Here is an 18,327-nt window from a genome sequence, read left to right on the forward strand (position 1 = left end):
TAATATTACAATACTACAGACTGATGGTGCTACAGTGTGTGTGTTTTCTTTACTTCCTGTCTAGCTTTGCTTTCATGTAATCGCCTCACAGTACAGTGACGGCTTCAGACGGTGCGTTCAAAGATTCTGTTGTGACTTTGGGACAGTTTGGGTCACTGAGCGTACCTGCAGCTTATGGACCGTCTCTTCATTCTCGGGCCTCCAGCTGCCGGCACATCGGCGCCTCCGGCTCACTGGACTTCTGCTCTCCTCCTCCTGTAACAGAGCAACCACAGTGAAATGAATCTGGATGTGCTTCATGTTTTGTGACGATCTAACTCTGCTTCAACCATTCAGTGACCCTGGCTTGCTCTGGCTCTGGTGTTGTTGTGTCTGTGGATGAGTCACGCACCGTTTTCTCTCTCAGGTCCGTCTTGTTTCGGTCCTGGAGTTCAGTTTGGGTCTGGAGACGCCGCTGCTTCTCCTCCGCCGCATGTTTTCCTTTTTCTCTTCATTTTCTCTTTGTCACTTTGTCTTTTTGAAGTTGAAATGTCCAGCAGCTGAGTTTAGAATGCGGAGCTCTCAGCCAATCAGCATCAAGTTGTCTCCACTCTAACAGGAAACAATACACACACATGGAGAAGAACATCTTTACAATCTTGAGTAAACTTGTGTCTGAAAACACTGAATGGGTGGAAGAAAGTCTGAAGGCCTGACACGCTTGAATGTTTGTCTGTAACTGTGAAGTTGTAAGAGCCTCAAAGCCTGAAGACGAGGCACTAGATAAGATGGGATGGAACTTTATTTAGTCAGGGGGAAATTGTTAGGTTTTGAAGCTGAAAAAATAATATTTCAGAAAATATGAAGACCAAAACTCAGAGAAATGTCCTGAATATTTAGATGTTTGAAAGCTGTCAGTGGAGTGAAGTATGCAGGCCGAGTTGAGGGACAAAACTGTAGAAGTAGAAGAAATGGTCAATATAATCAATATTCTAGTAAACATTTAATTGATGATACAATTCATCCACGCTTTTAAATCAAATTTAGAGTTAAATGTAAAATTTCATCAATCCAGACGTTTATGGACTCCCGTGTGTCGGACCTCGTGTCTGTGAGCTCAGCAGCTGTTGGATCAATCGGCCACGAGGCACCAAACTCCACTAACTGCTGTAACATGGAGCCTGGAGGTTAGTTTCTCCAAAACTCTGTCAGTTTGTTTGCTCACTGGCACTTAAACAAACACCTGACAAAAGAGCCGCAATTGAATCACTAATTGTTAAATATGATCAAGGTCATTAGTGAGTGTGCAGACTGAGCTAATCTAAGAGCTTTAATGAGTTAAGACAGACGAAGCAGAATCACTGTAGGAATCAGGATTATCATAGGAAATGACTTCAAACTGGTTGTGTAGATAAATGGACTTGTCCCTTTACCTTCTGTGTCCGAGTCCGCAGCCTCTCCGAGCTCCAAGCTGGAAGCAGGAACATCTCTGCGTCTCTTCGGGAGGAAAACAGGGAAACCAACTGGTGATAATAAACAGGAAACATGTCAGCAGCTCGATCTACGCGTTAAACCTGAAGACCAGAGTCTCAGGGGGCCTCGTGGGGCTGAGGGCCTCCATGTGCGTCCTGCTGCCATGTGTGTGTTCTGCTGCCATGTGTGCGCCCTGCTGCATGGAGCGTCCTTCCTCCTCTCTGGAGGGAAGAAGGAGCGACGCTGAGGGAAGTGAGTCCTGATGGAGCCTGACAGCTGCAGCAGAGCGTCTGAAATGTCCTAACAGCTGGGGAACGGGTCAGGACCAGTTTATCTGTGTAGTCCAGTATCACATAGTGTCTCACATGTCCCAAGGCTGGACACGTGATCCAGGACCAGGGACAAGTGGTTATATAAGGAAACAGGAGGAAACCTTGGGAGAGGAAGTCCATTTACACTTTTTAAATCAATGACTACAACAATCTGTTTAAAAGGCTTTTATTTAAAGTAACCCAAAGAAGTAAATAGTGATTTGTACAGTGGATCTAAGCTCCACCCCCTTCAGTTCATTCATGATCACTGTTCCTGCTAACATCAGCCCGTCTTATTTACAAAGGCGACACGGGAGCGTTGATTATTCCAGCAATCACAAGTATCAATCAAGAATCAAGTCGCTCACTGATCCCTGAGGAGAAGAAGAAGAAGAAGAAGACGAAGAAGAACTCCCACAGCATCCAGCATTACCTGATCATTAGCTTATGAACCTATAGTGGTCCTAACACCAAATATGCAGATCTAAAGTCTTCTTGCTGTTGCTATGCGTTACTGTACTTCAGCTCTAAATGTGACCAAGCTATGCCCCTCCCCCCCCCCCCCCCCGACATGGAACATTCCATTCCTGTAACTCCACACCAGATCTCAAGTGTAATGTAAACCCTATACATCAGTTTAAGGGCTGCAGAGGAAGGTTAGGGTGAAGATGAGCTCAGGAACTCATCAGGCTTCATGTTGGGTCAAGGAATTATACGTTTCATTGAGTTTAGCTTTTATTTGTTCTAAAGACCACAAACAATCTATTACTAGTGGACAGGTCAAAGGTCAGAATGACAGCTCAAAGCCTCAGGCCAGCTGAGATAGAAACACAGGTACTTCTGTCCTCAGTACCAGTGACAGTCCGGGTCGAGCCCTGGATGTGTTGGCGTGTTCTGAGTGAGGACGAGCGTGAGTCCTTCACTCCGGCTTCTTCTTCTTCTTCCTCATTTTGTAAACAGTTTTTTCCAGACGGTGAGAATCTGTGCCCTTTGTGCTGTGAGCTGCTGGTGTGTGTGTGTGTGTGTGTGAGCTGCTGGTGTGTGTGTGTGTGTGAGCTGAACTAAGCGGTGGAGCAGATGTCTTTGAGGTTTGAGTGCTGGTCTAGCGGCGTGCTGTAGGCGGAGCTCCAGTCTCTCTCAAACACGGCCTGCAGCTGTGATTGGACGGTCGATTCCGGCGTCTGCGACCCGGTCTGGTTGACGACCAACGCCGAGCCGGCCGTGTGCACAAAGTAGTCGCCTGACCAGTTAGATGTTCCTGAGGGGGGAAACACACAGCAGCACTTCCTCTTACTCAGTACTTTACTCTGGGATCAATCAGTGATGAAGGTGTTAGTTTTAGTCTGTGTGTGTGTGTGTGTGTGTGTGTGTGGGTGGGTGTGTGTGTGTGTGTGGGTGGGTGGGGTGTGTGCGTGTGGGTGTGGGTGTGGGTGTGTGTGTGTGTGTGTGTGGGTGGGTGGGTGGGGTGTGTGTGTGTGTGTGTGTGTGTGTGTGTGTGTGTGTGTGTGTGTGTGTGTGTGTGTGTGTGTGTGTGTGTGTGTGTGTGTGTGTGTGTGTGTGTGTCCTTACCGATGTAGGCCACCCTGTCAGTCACCATGTACTTGTTGTGGTTGACTCTGGCGTAAGGGATCTTCTTCTGCTGAGCAGTGGCAGGAACAACAAACAGCCTCTGCACCGGCAAAACAAGCAGCGTTCAAGTTTCTGTGTTTCAGTTTGGGATACGGGCCGCAAGCCGGGTCGCCTTTAGGGTTCTGGAGACGCTACTCACCACCTGGATGTCCAGTTTGCCCTTGGGGTCGTACACGGAGCCCAGTGACCTGAGGAAGGGCAGCATGACGGGCTGAGTGCTGGCCCAGCAGCTGATCAGCAGCCGCACCTTCACCCGCCTCTCGTACGCCATTCGTCTCAGTTGGGTGTCGATGTCGGCCCAGTACCTGCAGGGGGCGCCACAGTTAGTTTAGTAGTAGTTCTGCTGGCTCATTACGTCATAACTTAACCTCTCTGCTGTTTGTGAGTGACTGAGCGTGGAGTGGAGGTTGCGGTTATGGAGTCTGAAACCTTTTAGGGTAAGAGAACTCCATGGTGGGCAGGTAGTTCATCACAGCCACGTAGATGAAGCTGCGGGCGTCTTCCATCACGCTAAGGATCGACTGGAGGTCTGGAGTCCTGCCGGCCGCACAGAAGGAGGGAGGAGAACTCTGACAGAGAGAAGATGGAGAGGGAGAGAGAGAGAGAGAGAGAGAGAGAGAGAGAGATTTGAGATTTTCCCTATTTTGGTTGGTCTAAGAGTCCCTGATGATCTGATCTTCTCTAAACATCTCCTCCAGGGGAATCTCACCGACAGGTAGACGCTGGCGGGCGTGCTGTTGAGCAGCAGCTGGAGGGGCGTGTCCTTGTTGTATGCGGTGGAGAAGCTGCTGGGCCACGGCGAGGGGATGGACGGACTCTCCCCCAGGAACCAATAGGCCTCAAAGATCTTCCCCAGGTCCTCGGCCAGGCAGCTGCAGTTGTAGACCAAAGCCCCCAACTCCTTCACCTGCATGGAGGCAGAACATCACAGCCTCAGCTCCTTGTGTTTCCTGTGTTTGGTTTAGCTGCAGTCTGGATGCTGGGGAACACGATGACTCAGCAAAAAACACTGCTGAGTAAATCAATGTTCAAACTAAAAGGAGAAGTAGTCTGAAAGCCACACCAGCACAATGAACACACACACACTTATTATGACCACACAGGGAGGAAGGTGGTGTAACCGTGGCCACAGGGTTTGACACGTGCCTGATGCGTCATCGTCTCCATGGCGGGAAATGAAGAATCGTCCCTGAATATGTGTGTGTGTGTGTGTGTGTGTGTGTGTGTGTGTGCGAGACCTCCAGTGTGTGTGTACCTGTGTGAGAGACCTCCAGTCCATGTTGGCACTCCCAATGTAGATGTGTTTCTTGTCCACCACCCAGAATTTGGTGTGCAGGACTCCTGTGGTCAGCTCCTTCATGTTCACCGTCCTGATGTCGGCGCCTGAAACACATCGAGTAAGATCGAACCCATCAGACTGAACTGAGGGCCGCACGCCTCATGTTAGACACGGACGCGGCTGAAGGACCCCAGTGAGGCGGCCGTGTTACCTGCAGCACCCAGCTGTCTCAGGTTGCCCTGAGGTTGACTTTCCTGAGGCGTGTTGACGGCGATTCTGACGGACAGCTTCCCCGACGCCTCCACCAGTCTGCTCAGAATGGTCTCACCCTGAGAGAAGGAGACCAGCGTGATGTTAGAAGGCAGGGATCTGACTGAAGACTCTCATTAAGCCACACGTGACCCAGCTGACCTGAGCGGCTGAGGGCTCCTGAGTGCCCGTGTCCTCGTTGGTGAGCGTCCAGTAGAAGGAGGCCACGTCGATGCTGCTGCGAGCCTCAGCCATCAGACTCAGCCAAGCCTGGAAGATGGAGAGGTGAGACGTGCTGGAGTTAAAGTCCAGACCTTCAGGGATGCTCTCCACCAAAACCATCCTGACAGGAGGAGAAGAAGACAGAAAAGAGGATTCAGCTCCACGTGAAGACCAACACACACACACGAGTCTGGTTCCTGTTGGGGACTGAACGAGGTTTGCTTACTGGCAGGGGTCTGAGCAGGACTCGGTCTGAGAGGGGCGGACCCTCGGGCTGGAGGGAGACGGCCCCGACGTCAGGAGGCTGTAGAGCGTCATGGCAGCCAGCAGCAGGGTGACCAGGGTGGCCAAGAGGATCACACATCTGTAATACTGAAGGAGAGAGAGAGAGAGAGAGAGAACCAGATGTTAAACCACGAAACAAGAACGATGCTCAACATGTCTGAGGACACGAATGAAGAGAGACGGGCCAAACACACACAGTGACTTCAGAAACCTGCTCCACTCATACTTCCTGTATCCTTCACACTCCTGGATCACTCTGTGTGTGTGTGTGTGTGTGTGTGTGTGTGTGTGTGTGACATACCACTTCTGCTTTCCTGTTGGTCCCCTCTTTCTTCCACTCCATGTCCACCATCTAAGAAGAGAAAGAGAAACTCAAACTCAGCCCTGCTAAATGAAAGGAGGAGCATAATCCTCTTCATGTTTCAAACTCTGCAGTTCATTTCATGTTGACAGAACTTCTGCCTTTGTTGTTTGTCTGTATTTTTTAAATCCTGTTCCAAAGTCTGGGACTGTGGGGAATCACAGAGTAACACAATAAAGCCACAAACAAACAAACAGGATCAGCTTTGTATCTTTGATTATCTTATTTATTCTTCTTGTTATAAACCAGCTGTGTGTTAAAGCGTCTCACCCGGTTGTAAGGGACGTTGATCTTCATGTTTATGGCCTAAAATGACATCTGATTGATATCCAGTCCGGTCAGCTCGGTCAGACTCTGCTCTGAGGACAGAGAACAGGAACAAAAGTGCGTGTGAAGCACACTGGACTGACTGACACACGCACACGCACACACACACACACACAAACACGAGGAAGTGAGCGCGGGCTGTAATTTGTCTGAGTGTTGTCTAAGTCTTGGGATGGGTTTGAAGCTAAACTGGGCTGTGCAGTGATCACGTGCTCCTACAGCAGCTGGGGTCTGACCTGTTCTCCACTTGACCCGTTAACCTGATTTGTCGCCCTCAGACTTTCACCTGTTCTCTCTAATCTGAGCGCGCGCGCGCACGCGCGCACGCGCACACACACACACACACACACACACACACACACACACACACACACACACACACACACACACACACACACACACCAGCAGACAAAGAGAAGCTTCTACATGTTTGGAGCACACAGAGCAGATCAGCTGAGCTCACAACAACACATCTCTCCACATGACAACAATGTTTCACTAACAACAATAATCATCTACAGTCTGTTCCACGTCCCACAGCACCTCTGTGTTTACTGTATGGCTCTGTGTGTGTATTCTGTTCTATACTGTATGTGGTCGTTAGGTGGATTTGATTTGGAACAAGATCAAAATATTTCCCCCTCCCTTCCCGTCTCTGAGTTGTTGAGACCATGAAGGCACAAGCTGAGTGAGTGCTGAGTGAGGCGGAGCTCTTGTACACAAGTTAACACGTGTGCGTTTTTTTTAGATGTGAAAACTCCAGCTTTTAAAGCTGAAATGAGGAAGTTAAGACACCTAAATGCTGGCGACTGCAGTTTGAGAAGGGAAATCAGCTGTTTATCTTCACCGTCGATCATGATGAGCGACGACGCCTCACACGCGATGCATGTTGAGGTTGAGTGGTCAGAACATCAAAGCCACAATCATGGATAATATAATTTACTTTACACACACACACACATACACACACACACACACACACACACATCTTCAAAGCTTTTCAGTCATTTAAAACTTATGGGTTTAGAACTCAGAGTTTTGGTTCAAACTGTAGCCAGGATAAGTTTCTAGGTGATCCAAGAGGAATCAATCAATGAACATATTTAATGACGTCACATGGACAGAGCAGCTGTCATGACTCACTGAGGAGTCAACTTTCAAACAAAGACTAAATGTCTTTATGAGTCTTTAAGCTGCACTGTTGCTCAACTTATACTTCTTCAAACTAGACTTGACCAATCTCATTGATTTGTAGAAGCAGAGAAATTGATGACTCGACAGTTTCTCTCTGTGCAGATCACACCGCTCCGAGTCAAAACATCTCTAAGACTTCACAGCCAAACACGGAGTTAATTAACATGAACAATGAGGACAAGAGGACATTTTAGTCCAGGTCTTTGTCACGCGTCTCTGATCAAACACCGCTGAAGGACTGAACTAACTTAAACAGAGGACAAACACTGTTTACATTCTATTGTTCTTATCTGCTGACCACAAAAAGCACAACACGCAGTTCTGAGTCAAAACCCTCTACAGCCTCATTTAAATTTTGAAAGCGCCACTTAAAGTTCATAAACTTGTATTCTGTTCAACAATAATTAATTTAAACTTCGTGTGCAATGCGGCTTATTTGATGGAAAGTAGCCTTCATAAACTGGCGACCCACCTGTTATCATGAGCCAACTTTAGTCCAAATCCTCCATAAACGGTATCGGCCGCTGATCTTTATCTATAACGCTTTTCAAAGTTGTTATTCTTTATGAATAACAGCGACCCTTCGCTCTGTAAACAGCTAACAACACAGCAGCTTTAGCTACAGACGGGACAGCGCGAGGGGACGGTCACGTGTCCCAAACTGGAGGCGTGACGTAGTAGCAGCAGCAGCATTACGCAAGTGTTGTTTACCAGAGTGACCGCGCGAGGGCAGTGTTGCATAAAGAAACACAAACACAAACAAACACGCACACAAACACACATGTACGCGCGTTGCTGTCCTCTGTACACATGTTGCTTTGTTTCTGTTGTAATTAGCTCTGTGCGGCTCTGCAATCAGTCCATATCAATTCAATTTCAATGTTAATATTGATTTCACTAAACATCTTATCGTGTGATATATTTAACTTTTCTGTGTAAAATCATGATCAAACAATGAGTTTCGTAATATTCCGCTGATTTCCTTCTTTACTTTATTTATTTGAGGATGGAATTTTGCAGTTATGCGGAGCGACGCCAATGCAATATATCCACAGTTCCGTTAAATACCGCCAGAGGGCAGTAATGGTTCTCCCGCTGGTGTTTAACACTCGCATCACAAAGTCTGTCCCACACTGTTGATCGACAATTTAATCAGAATATTACTTTGTTCTATGTTATTTCGATTTTATTTTATTTTATTTCGTTCTGTTCTATTGCTCTCCATGGTTTAGAATTCACAGTAATGTGTGTTGGACGATTCTTAATTGTCTAAAACAAAATAATAAAAAAATAGACCATCAGATAAAAACCTGGACATTTTTGAGAATTTTTTGGCAGCTTTTCTTCTGAATTTATCTTTTACATTATTTGGAACAGACAATGATGAGATACAGTCACACATTGTGCAGTCAAAACTCTTAAAAGTTTAACGATATGAATTAAGTAAACAATATCTGCATCACAATGAGGATTAGCGGTTTGCTCAAAACATAACTCAGCCTTCTATTCAGCGCCACACAGGCTCCTAATAGATCCAGTTATGGTTAGGAGGGCGAGACCAGGATCTGACGTGACCTCTGAACTTACATCCAGGATCAAGGCGAGCTGTAGGTCCTGAACAGTGAGAAAAGCAAACACACACTGCACAGATACTCCACTACACTATGAGAGTGTTCCTGTACATTGAGTGACATGTTCTTAGCCTGGCATGTCAAACACAACCTGACAGCAGCTGACTGATACTGTATCTGTCTCTTATGTTTAAAGGTTCAAATTCAGTCATCTTGTCAGCTGTCTAAGAAACAGAAGAATATGTCAGCATGGTGACATTTTCAAAAGTGAAGAATCTTGTGTTTCTATGCTTGGAAGTACAAAAAGCATCTTAATGCAATTTTTAAACTATTGAGAGTAAAACACGAGATGTTTGGCCAAAGAGACAGCAGAGAAGACATGGAAACTGAGAGGATAAGAGGAGGGAGAGACAGAGAGAGAGAGGGAGAGAGAGAGAGCGAGAGAGAGAGTTCAGTTGCACTTAGAGGAGGCCGTACAAAGTGAGGCCTATTAGAAGTGGTGGAATGTGCCTTTATAAGAAGGTGTGGGCAAATGGTTGCATTTTCTTTTGTTAGTGGTGAAACCTGACGTTTGATAAGAAAGAAAGAGCCATACTGAAAGATTTATCACACACACACAAACGCACACACAACCAAGAATATCCTACACAGTTTTTATTATAGTGAGCAGGCCGAGTTATGGCCAGGTTATATAAAGACGCGCTTCACTTCAACACTGTATATCACTTGTGCTGTATATTCAAGACCCACACACACACACACACACACACACACACACACACACACACACACACACACACACCCTAATCTTTAACTCTTTCAAAGTTTTAGTTGACCAATGAGTTATTAAATCAACCACAGCGCCGTTTAAATAGATCCAAATCGTTTTCTCGACAGTTTTAAAACAAAGTGACACCTGTAGAAACACCTGGCAGTTTGGAAGGCAAACAAAGATCCACTTGGTTTGAATCTTATGGTGTCAGATTTCATCACACGGCACTTAAATGCAGTAAAGCACTTTTTGTTGCAGTAAACAGCAACCATCATTAACAACGCAACAACAATGCAACGGTCTTATTCAAATGATCCGGGTAAATCCCAACACGTTCCCGATCCAGATGGCCTTCATAATCCCTTCAGCGTATTCTGGCTCTGCCCCGTGGTCTCCTCCCTCCTCCCTCCTCCCTCCTCCCTCCTCCCTCCTTTCAGGCAGACATGTCTCCTCAGCTGGGTCCTTTCACAGGGAACTCCTTTAGGTCACTACCAGAGAGCTTGTGATTATATTTTGGCATGTAGAACAGTGAAGTGGACTTAGATGTGTTAGATTTTGTGTATTAACAGAATTCCATCCAATCAGTCATTAGTGATTGAGTGAGTTGAGCCCTGATGCCTCATCAGCCTGTAAAGTGTGGCTGTAAACTCATGAATCATTCCAGATGAGGACGTCATAACAGCTTTAATAAGTTTTCTTTGAATTTTTTATCAACTTCCTGAATCAGTCGAAGGCTCTGATAGCTGAGCGGCTCGCTGTAACGTTCCCAGTGAAGGTGTGTCCGTGGCTCTGTCAGCCCGCTGAGTCACGAGCCGCTACCTGAGTCTCTGCTGCTCATTACCAGCAGCACTTCCTGTTTTAACTTCACTCTAGTTCTGCTTAAGGAGGTTTTTTATTTTAAATCTATTATACATCTCAACTAGAATCACTCACCACTTGCATTCTGGGTAACGGGGACTCTCCCACAGTGCTGCTCAGGTAATAAGAACCTGGATGTGTGAGAATCTGCATAGTTAAAGAGAGTGTGATACTTGTTTGTATTACTACTTCCTTTTCATTCATTTATTTGTGTTAATCTCATCAATTTGCATAGAAATAGAATAGCACACCTCTAAATACTACTGCGGTCTGTATTTACTAAACAAAAGACACAAACTAAGATACTTCCCTTCTCTTCATCTCTCATGTGCTCTTCCTCTCCTTTCCTCTACACAGTGAAGGACTTGTGACTGAAAACATTAACCGAACCAGCTGAAATAAACAAATGTTGCTTTCCATTATGATGAGGATGAATAAAGAAGCAGTGTGAGCGATTCCAAAGGGGAAACATGTTAGAATAACAAGTTGACCAGGCACTGACAGCTGCTGACATCTCATCCATCAAATGAACTCATGAATGAGTAAAGAGGACCAAGGTAAAGGCTAAATAAAGTCGCTGTATGTTTCTGTAGGTTTCCATTGAAGCAGCTTCCTCATAGGTGCACGGTGCTTTGGGTCTAACGGTACCTGCTGGTTCAGGATCCGGGTCAATTCAGCCTAAGGACAAAGGTTCCATTATTTGATATTTATTGTCTAGCTGAGGACATAAGGGGTTAATTTCTCTTGTGCCGTGCAGCTCAGAGCCCAGGAGGAGACTCACCCTGAGCACCGACGTATCCAAGTCAGTCAGGGCGTCACCTTTTCCATCACATGGAACAGAACTCATGTAACTGCTTACCTGCAGATAACATAAAATGTTTTCAGAGATTAGATCAGTGAGAGAATTAAGCAAATGAAACCAAGTCACAACAAATGAAGCTTTGTAAGATTTGTTTATACCTGTTAGGGAACATGTGGGATTATGCAAATGAGAGACCACCGCTTTGTGTTTCCAGTAAGGAGTCTCTCTGTGAAGAAGTGAGGCTGAAATAAGAAAGCATCTTTATAATAATCTATAACTTATCTTTATACAAACTGACTGCATTCCAGACTTTACACCAAAGATCTTCACCTGATGGTCGCAGGTCTCGAGTTCTATTGGGACCAAAAACAGAATCTTCAACCGTCTACAGCTGCTTTTCAATATTGTCACAAGATATCAATACACTTTCCATAGAATAAGTTAGATTTAAGATGAAAGTGTGTCTTAAATTCTTCAATTATTGCATCTAAATTCAGTATGATGTCATCTGCAGAGTGACAGCTGACTCAACCCTTGAGCACAGACACAGACGTCACTATGCAAATTTGTTTAAATACAAAAATTCAAGCGAAGTCCCAACAAAGCAAAGGAGCGGCGTGTGTGAATGTGACTGGGAGGGAATCGATGTGTCAGGTCTCTGAGGCATTATTATCTGTGTGTGACTTCAAAGCTCCAGATTCCATCTGTGAGAGGATTAAGCAAATGACACGCTATCACAACAACATTTGTTTATACCTGTTGGAAAAATGTGGGATTATGCAAATATGTGACATCGTTGTTGATGCTTTACTTTAGTGAGGTCATGAAGTGAAGAGGTTGAGTTTGAGTGGATTTGAATCTTTGACCTGAGTGACAGTTACACACCTTCCAGTCAGAAACACACAGTCATTAAGGGAGGCGTAAACTATTCTGTTCATATGTCCTCTTTGTCCTTGTTGTCTGCATTTTAGATGTTTTACTCACTCACTCACTCACTCACTCACTCACTCACTCACTCACTCACTCACTCATGCTCACCTGAAAGTCCTAAGAACAGCTATGAATGGGTTAAATTGAGGTCAATATTCCTAAATGAATGGGACCATAGTAAAGTGTTAAAGCTGATCAATAATCTTTATTGATCCCTAAACTTCCCTGATCTCCTCCAGGTTTCTTCCCTCAGTTCACCTCAAACCCAATTTGAAGGAAAATGAAATTGATCCATGCTAACCATCACCGTAGATCAAAGGGCCCCAGCCTGACGGAGCCACAGCTTTAGAAACCTCTCTGGTGACTGATCAACTGTTTCTTTACGGAGCAGAGGGTTCACACCCACACACACTCGTACCTGACTCACATGGACCGACTTCCTGAGGCACCATTGATCTGTTGTTCACCCTTGCTCTGTTTCACCTTCCCTCCTCCCTCTCGCTCTCTCTCTCTCTCTCTCTGTCTCTCTCTCTCTCTCTTGCATGCACGCACACACACGCACACACACACACTGCTTCCAGGATCTTGGGAGAGCCGGCCTGTGCAGTTAAAGGATGTAGAGAAGGAAGCGGAACGACGGCTAAGGCCGCTGTAATCCACCTGACTGACTGTCTCACTGACTGACTGTCTCACTGACTGACGGCCTAACTGTCTAACTGACTGTCTAACTGACCAACTGACTGTCTTACTGACTGACTGTCTAATTGACTGACTGTCTATCTGATTATAGCTGGATCACTACAGGGACACACACACACACACACACACACACACACACACACACACACACACGCACACTACCTGGACCACACCTAGGTCCCTCAGAGTTGTGTGCCACAACAATAACATTCCTTCATGTCAGAGTTGCTCAACTCCCTCAATGTGTGATAAAGTTTTATGGACGTCTGCATAGAAAACTGAATACCACAGACACACACACACACACACACACACACACACACACGATCATGCACACACACACAAACTCTTTCACACACACACATACACACACACACTGAGCTATATCAGCGCGAGTGTCTGTTGGCATGGCGATGACATAATTTCTTCCTTACACGAATTGAACTTAAACAAAGTCAATCAGAAAGCCCCATTTACGTTTGTTTCTTTTTTTCTTCAAAGGATAAATTAGAAATAAAAGGAAAATCAATTGATTTTGACAGCAGCCCAGTTGTTTCCACATAACCTCCACCCACGCCTGAGCTGGACCTGGGGAAGGGGGGGGGGGGGGGGGGGGTGTGTGGGTGACAATGGTGAGAGAGTGTTGGAGGGAAGAGCGAGTTTGGGGGCTGGGGGCGGGGGGGCAGGCGGGGGGGCATGCGAGGCTAGAGAACAGGCTGTTCCAGCGCAGGTGAAGGCTGTTGGCTCTGATAGTGGCCTGTGGGTCAAAGAGTGTTTGGGGGAAACGGAGCAGAGGGGCCAATACCAGTCTGAAAAAGGAGGCCACTTCCTGTCTCCCGTTTGGGACGGTGAGCTTCTGCTGCCTTTCATCAGAAGAGTGAGAGAGTGAAGGTGAGCGCCTGCAGGGGGCAGTAAAGATGAAGCAAGGACAGCCTGGAGATATTTACGCAGTTAGAGAAAGATGGGAGCGATTCTGAGGAGGCGTTATTTTCCACCCATGTTCTGACAGCAGCCATGTGATTGGTCGGGTGGTGACTTGTTGTTTCTTGTGTTTTGTATGAATGTGGCTCAGCTGTGAGTTCAGGCTTCATCATCCTGACACCAAACCACCATACTTACTCTAGAAATGAACAAACTCTGGTGTTGGTAGGACTCCACAGACTCCTGTACCTCCAGGCCTGACTCCATGCCTGCAGGAGCCAAAGCCACAGCTCCATTATCCTCATCAGCATTAGTGATGAAGACACTCAAAGCCTGAACCTCAGCCATTACCCTGAACCTACAGGACTAACTAACACTTTGAAGAGAGGAGATGAATAATCTGGTGCCCTCTGCAGTTGTCAGAAATGTATCACGTCAGCTGTGTGAGCTCGGCGTCTGTGCATCCTCACGCCTGCGCTGACGTACGAGAAGTAAACAATAGAGGAACAAATGGAGGAACAAACAGAGTAACCTTGTCAACTCATAACAGCTTCCAGATAGCAACAAGTCACAACGTCACAACGTCACAACGTCACAACGTCACAACGTTCCAGTCGATCACAACATCATCATGTCCTCCACAAACTCCAACTTCTGACAACTTTTCCTCTCTATCGTCCATCTTTTTTCATCCAACCTATAAGCAGAGAAACCATCCCATAATAATTCATTTCCAGGCCTGGTTGTCTTGGCGACTATGTGCCGGGGCCTCAGGGAGACAGACGCTCATGGAGGCAGTTAGGATGCAGCAGAGGCAGTTAGGCAAGTTTGTGCCTTTGTTTGTCAGCCGACTTAGGCAGGAGAAGCCGAGGCAGGAGGAGGAGGAGGGAGCAGGAAAAGGAAGCACCGGGTGAGACTACTGCAGTGAGGAAGAGGAGGAGGAGGAGCAGTGAAGTCACACCAGGGGCCTTCTGTCTGTATGAACATGAGGCCTTCTGCTTCATCGATTCATTTCATGACTTTGTTTGTCGTTTTGTTGCATTTGCTGGTATTTCTCTGTTGGACACGGCCTAAAATGTTCAAGTGGACTTTGGGTATGTGAGTGTGTGTATGTGTGTGTGAGTGTGTGTGGGGCGAGGTGGGGCGAGGGGAGGGGGGGAGGGGGGTTCAGATAGGGTAGGTAACTTATTACCCAGTCTGGTCAAACCAGGCCTGTGTGAGGAGGAGGAGGAGGAGGAGGAGGAGGAGATGAGAGGTGAAGAGGAGGGAGGTGGTCCCGCCTGAAACGTGTATCCTGATTAGTTTAACCTCTTCAAGCTTAACTTAACTTTACACTCTGACCATGAAGGAGGAGGATTTCCTCGCCATTGTTGCAGCCAAAGCTGGCTTTTGTTCAGCTAAGACGTAAGAATAACATCTGCTGGGAGCCGGAGCTCTTCAGAGACGTGAAGGTTGGACAAAGACGGTGTGGACAAACCACCTCGGTCTCAAGTAACAGGAGGAGCAAAGAGAGAGAGAGAGAAATCTGTGTGAGGAAGGAACCAAAGGGACGAGGATGTTCAGCTTATACATGAGTTTAGTCTGATGTCTTTGTGTTTATGTTGGATACTTAAACTTTAGTGAGAGGCCGAGCAAAGTGACCTGAATGTGAAACGTTCCTCTCCCGTACGCGCCTCCTTCCTGTCTAGCTCTCTAGAATGAGGAAGTGGAGTTATTACGCCGAGGTTAAAGGTGACTCTGGTTGTCATAGTAACCTCTTTTAGGGCAGTATCAGGGGGGGCTTATCAGCGCGCTCGAAACTTCCCCGCCTGAGAACACTGGGATCAATATGACTCACATTCCATTTCCATTTCACTCAATCATCTCTACATACAAACTAAACCATGGTGTGTGTGTGTGTGTGTGTGTGTGTGTAAATATGTGTGAAGCGTTTATTTCCAGTGTGATCTGTACTGATTTGTGCGCGCTGCGTTCTGATTGGTCGGCCTGTTGCGTCACTTACGGTCACTCAGCAGGAATTCCCAGAGGGATCAATAAGCAGCTGTGATTACTGCTGATGGTTCTGATACAGGAGTAATACTCTCTGATAGTACAAGTATAGATAGTATAAATATGACTGATACTCTGTGATACTGATCACACAGTCAGCAGCTACTGTGCAGATAACATGAAGGCTACATGACATCAAGGGAGATTACACACAACCTCTGCTCATACGTGCCAATCCTTACATGTTACTATGTAAAGTTACATGGATATATTAGTATGATTTACCCAGTTTGTTCACCTTTTCTCTCTGCTAGCTATTAAAAACAATAACCCTATTATTTAACTGCAGAGAACAAAGTCTCTCTCTCTCTCTCTCTCTCTCTCTCTCTCTCTCTCTCGCCCCCTCTTACTCCCTCTCTGTCTCTCTCTCTCGCCCCCTCTTACTCCCTCTCTGTCTCTCTCTCTCCCCCCTCTCTCTGTCTCTCTCTCTCTTTCTCTCACTCACTCCCTCTCTCTCTCACTCCGTCTCTCTCTCTCTCTCTCTGTCGCTCACTCGCTCTTGCTCTCACTCCCTGTCGCTCACTCCCTCTCTCTCTCTCTCTCCCTCTCCCTCTCTGTCCCTCTCCCTCCCTCTCCCTGGCCCTCTCCCTCTCTCTCCCTCTCTGTCGCCCCCCCCCCCCTCTCTCTCTCTGCCCCCTCTCTCCCTCTCTTATCAGTGTCCATCCCAGCCAACCCCCACCCACCCCACCTGTAGCGCCAGGCCACATCTCCAGTGTTACTCATTAACCAGGACTTCCTTTTATCCAACCCAGACAACCCTGTGGTCACTGCCCGACCTGCGGCGCTCAGTTTCTCCTACACGCTGCACTGTGCTGCTGATAAAACGCCGCGTTCTGTTTCTGCTGCACAGACACGTGTGAGCAGGGCCGCAACCAGACATTTAAAGATCACGACCTTTGACCTTTGATTTGTCTTCACTGACTTACTTTGGACTTGAAGACGAACACAAAACGTAGAGACCTGCATGACTGACACACAGAGTTACCATAGTAACACACATTAATGGACTGAATTAGAAGTATCCAATCAAACACACTCATGACTCACGGCTTGGTCAGGTTTATGAAAGGAAGACCAGCAGGTGAGGAGACGCAGGTGCAGGATGCTGATGTCAGGTAAGCAGCGATGCGTTCAGGTGCGTCAGTCCTTCTGCGTGGGTTTGTTACCTGGAAAACAGCAGAGATGAAGCTGAGGTTTGATTAGAATCCAGATGGTAACGCATGCAAACATACATGAGTTACCATCGGTTGAACTCTACTATGAAAAGTTTGCTGTTTTGTGTCCACTGTGACCTGTGGACGAAGCATGACATCATCACCTGAAAGGCCTCGCTTAAGCAGGAGGGCTAGTTAGGCGTGCAGTGGTGTGCAGCACGCTGTGAACAGATGCCACTGGAGATGAAGGTCGCCCCTCCATTACCGCCAATCAGTACAACTGCTGACTGAACTCTTGTTTGATCTTAATGAGGATCTGCTTGACTCCACCAAACTCAGCTCCAAATAGATTCTCTCCACGTTGTTTGTCTCCATTTTCCTAACGTTGTGTCTGCAGGCTTTGTGTTTGCGTGTTGCGGCGTCTTTTGTGTCGCATTAGCAAGAACAAAAGCCCTGAGCACCTTTACACACACACAGCGCCTGAGCTTGATAAGATTCAGAAAGCTTTATGCCTAAAAGATAAAGAAAAATGTTGAAATAAAAAAAAAGGGCCTGTGCAGGAGCAGGAGGTGGGGCTGATCAATCATTAATGCAGCAGGTATGCCCCCGCGTCTTATCAGCGGGCAGAGAGCCAAGACCCAAGCCCAAAAACAACACTCCGAAAAAGAGAGCTTATCAGTCCGGGCTGGACCGGCTCCTGGACCGCCTGGGCCTTCAGACCCGAGAGTGAACCGGGCTCAGGCTGAACTGGGTTTGAACCCCAGAGGTTAGAAGTATAGGTTGTGAAACAGAGCGGCCGCCTGGTTTAACAGCACAGAGAGAGCAGAGGAACATAACACATGAGTCAGAACATCAGGTGAAGTCACTGATGACAGAATGGAGCGTTTGTTTATGTTGCAGGGTCTTTAGACACACAGGAGCTCATGTCTTCACCCAGAACACCACACACACCAACACATGGAAGAGTGGAGGGATCAATATCCTCCATGTTGGACTGATATGTGACTGTGAGTGTGTGACACAGTTTCCTTCTTCTCTGCTTCATTGCTGCTTCAGATATGAAGTCAGAATCATGTTGAGCTTTGATTCTGACGCAATCACAATGGACCTGCTCGTCACTGTGATTCATCAATCCCACACATATGATCACAATCTGTTGTAAATATATGATTGACAGTTTCCAGGGGATCTGTGTGTGTGTGTGTGTGTGTGTGTGTGTGTGTGTGTGTGTTGGTCTGTCCATGTGTGTGTCTGAGAACATT

At 46.7% G+C, this 18,327-nt stretch overlaps 1 protein-coding gene and 2 long non-coding RNA genes across 5 annotated transcripts in view; all 3 read right to left on the reverse strand.

Annotated features, from left to right (window-relative positions):
* LOC143007303 (uncharacterized) overlaps positions 1-515 on the reverse strand; it is a 2,840-nt gene extending 2,325 nt beyond the window's left edge. The window contains exons 1-2 of the long non-coding RNA XR_012964458.1: positions 392-515; positions 166-255 (exon numbers count right to left, since the gene is read on the reverse strand). This is a non-coding gene — a long non-coding RNA (uncharacterized LOC143007303). The remainder of the gene's footprint in view (positions 1-165; positions 256-391) is intronic.
* Positions 516-1,934: 1,419 nt separating this feature from the next.
* Positions 1,935-7,960, reverse strand: pld3 (phospholipase D family member 3). 3 transcript variants are annotated; one of them, XM_076158586.1, is made up of 13 exons: positions 7,782-7,960; positions 6,059-6,142; positions 5,729-5,779; positions 5,369-5,514; positions 5,083-5,263; positions 4,883-5,000; positions 4,648-4,775; positions 4,102-4,299; positions 3,822-3,961; positions 3,532-3,697; positions 3,333-3,432; positions 2,826-3,021; positions 1,935-2,794 (listed from the first exon to the last, which is right to left on the reverse strand). In XM_076158586.1, the coding sequence occupies exons 2-13, from the start codon at positions 6,083-6,085 to the stop codon at positions 2,683-2,685; spliced, it is 1,563 nt and encodes a 520-aa protein (XP_076014701.1). In that variant the 5' UTR covers positions 6,086-6,142; positions 7,782-7,960; the 3' UTR covers positions 1,935-2,682. The 3 variants fall into 3 exon arrangements, with proteins under 3 accessions (XP_076014701.1, XP_076014700.1, XP_076014702.1); XM_076158585.1 differs by having other exon boundaries at positions 6,059-6,147; XM_076158587.1 differs by having other exon boundaries at positions 1,935-3,021; positions 6,059-6,147; positions 7,782-7,959.
* A 1,598-nt stretch (positions 7,961-9,558) lies between these two features.
* Positions 9,559-17,555, reverse strand: LOC143007316 (uncharacterized). The gene is made up of 4 exons (XR_012964460.1): positions 17,230-17,555; positions 16,959-17,077; positions 11,292-11,369; positions 9,559-11,188 (listed from the first exon to the last, which is right to left on the reverse strand). It is a non-coding gene; the product is annotated as an uncharacterized LOC143007316 (long non-coding RNA).
* Positions 17,556-18,327: the final 772 nt, after the last annotated feature.

Source organism: Genypterus blacodes, unplaced genomic scaffold (assembly GCF_046128005.1).
Source record: "Genypterus blacodes isolate CSIRO-AG114 ecotype Tasmania unplaced genomic scaffold, CSIRO-AGI_Gbla_v1 ptg000084l_1, whole genome shotgun sequence".
Taxonomy (NCBI): domain Eukaryota; kingdom Metazoa; phylum Chordata; class Actinopteri; order Ophidiiformes; family Ophidiidae; genus Genypterus; species Genypterus blacodes.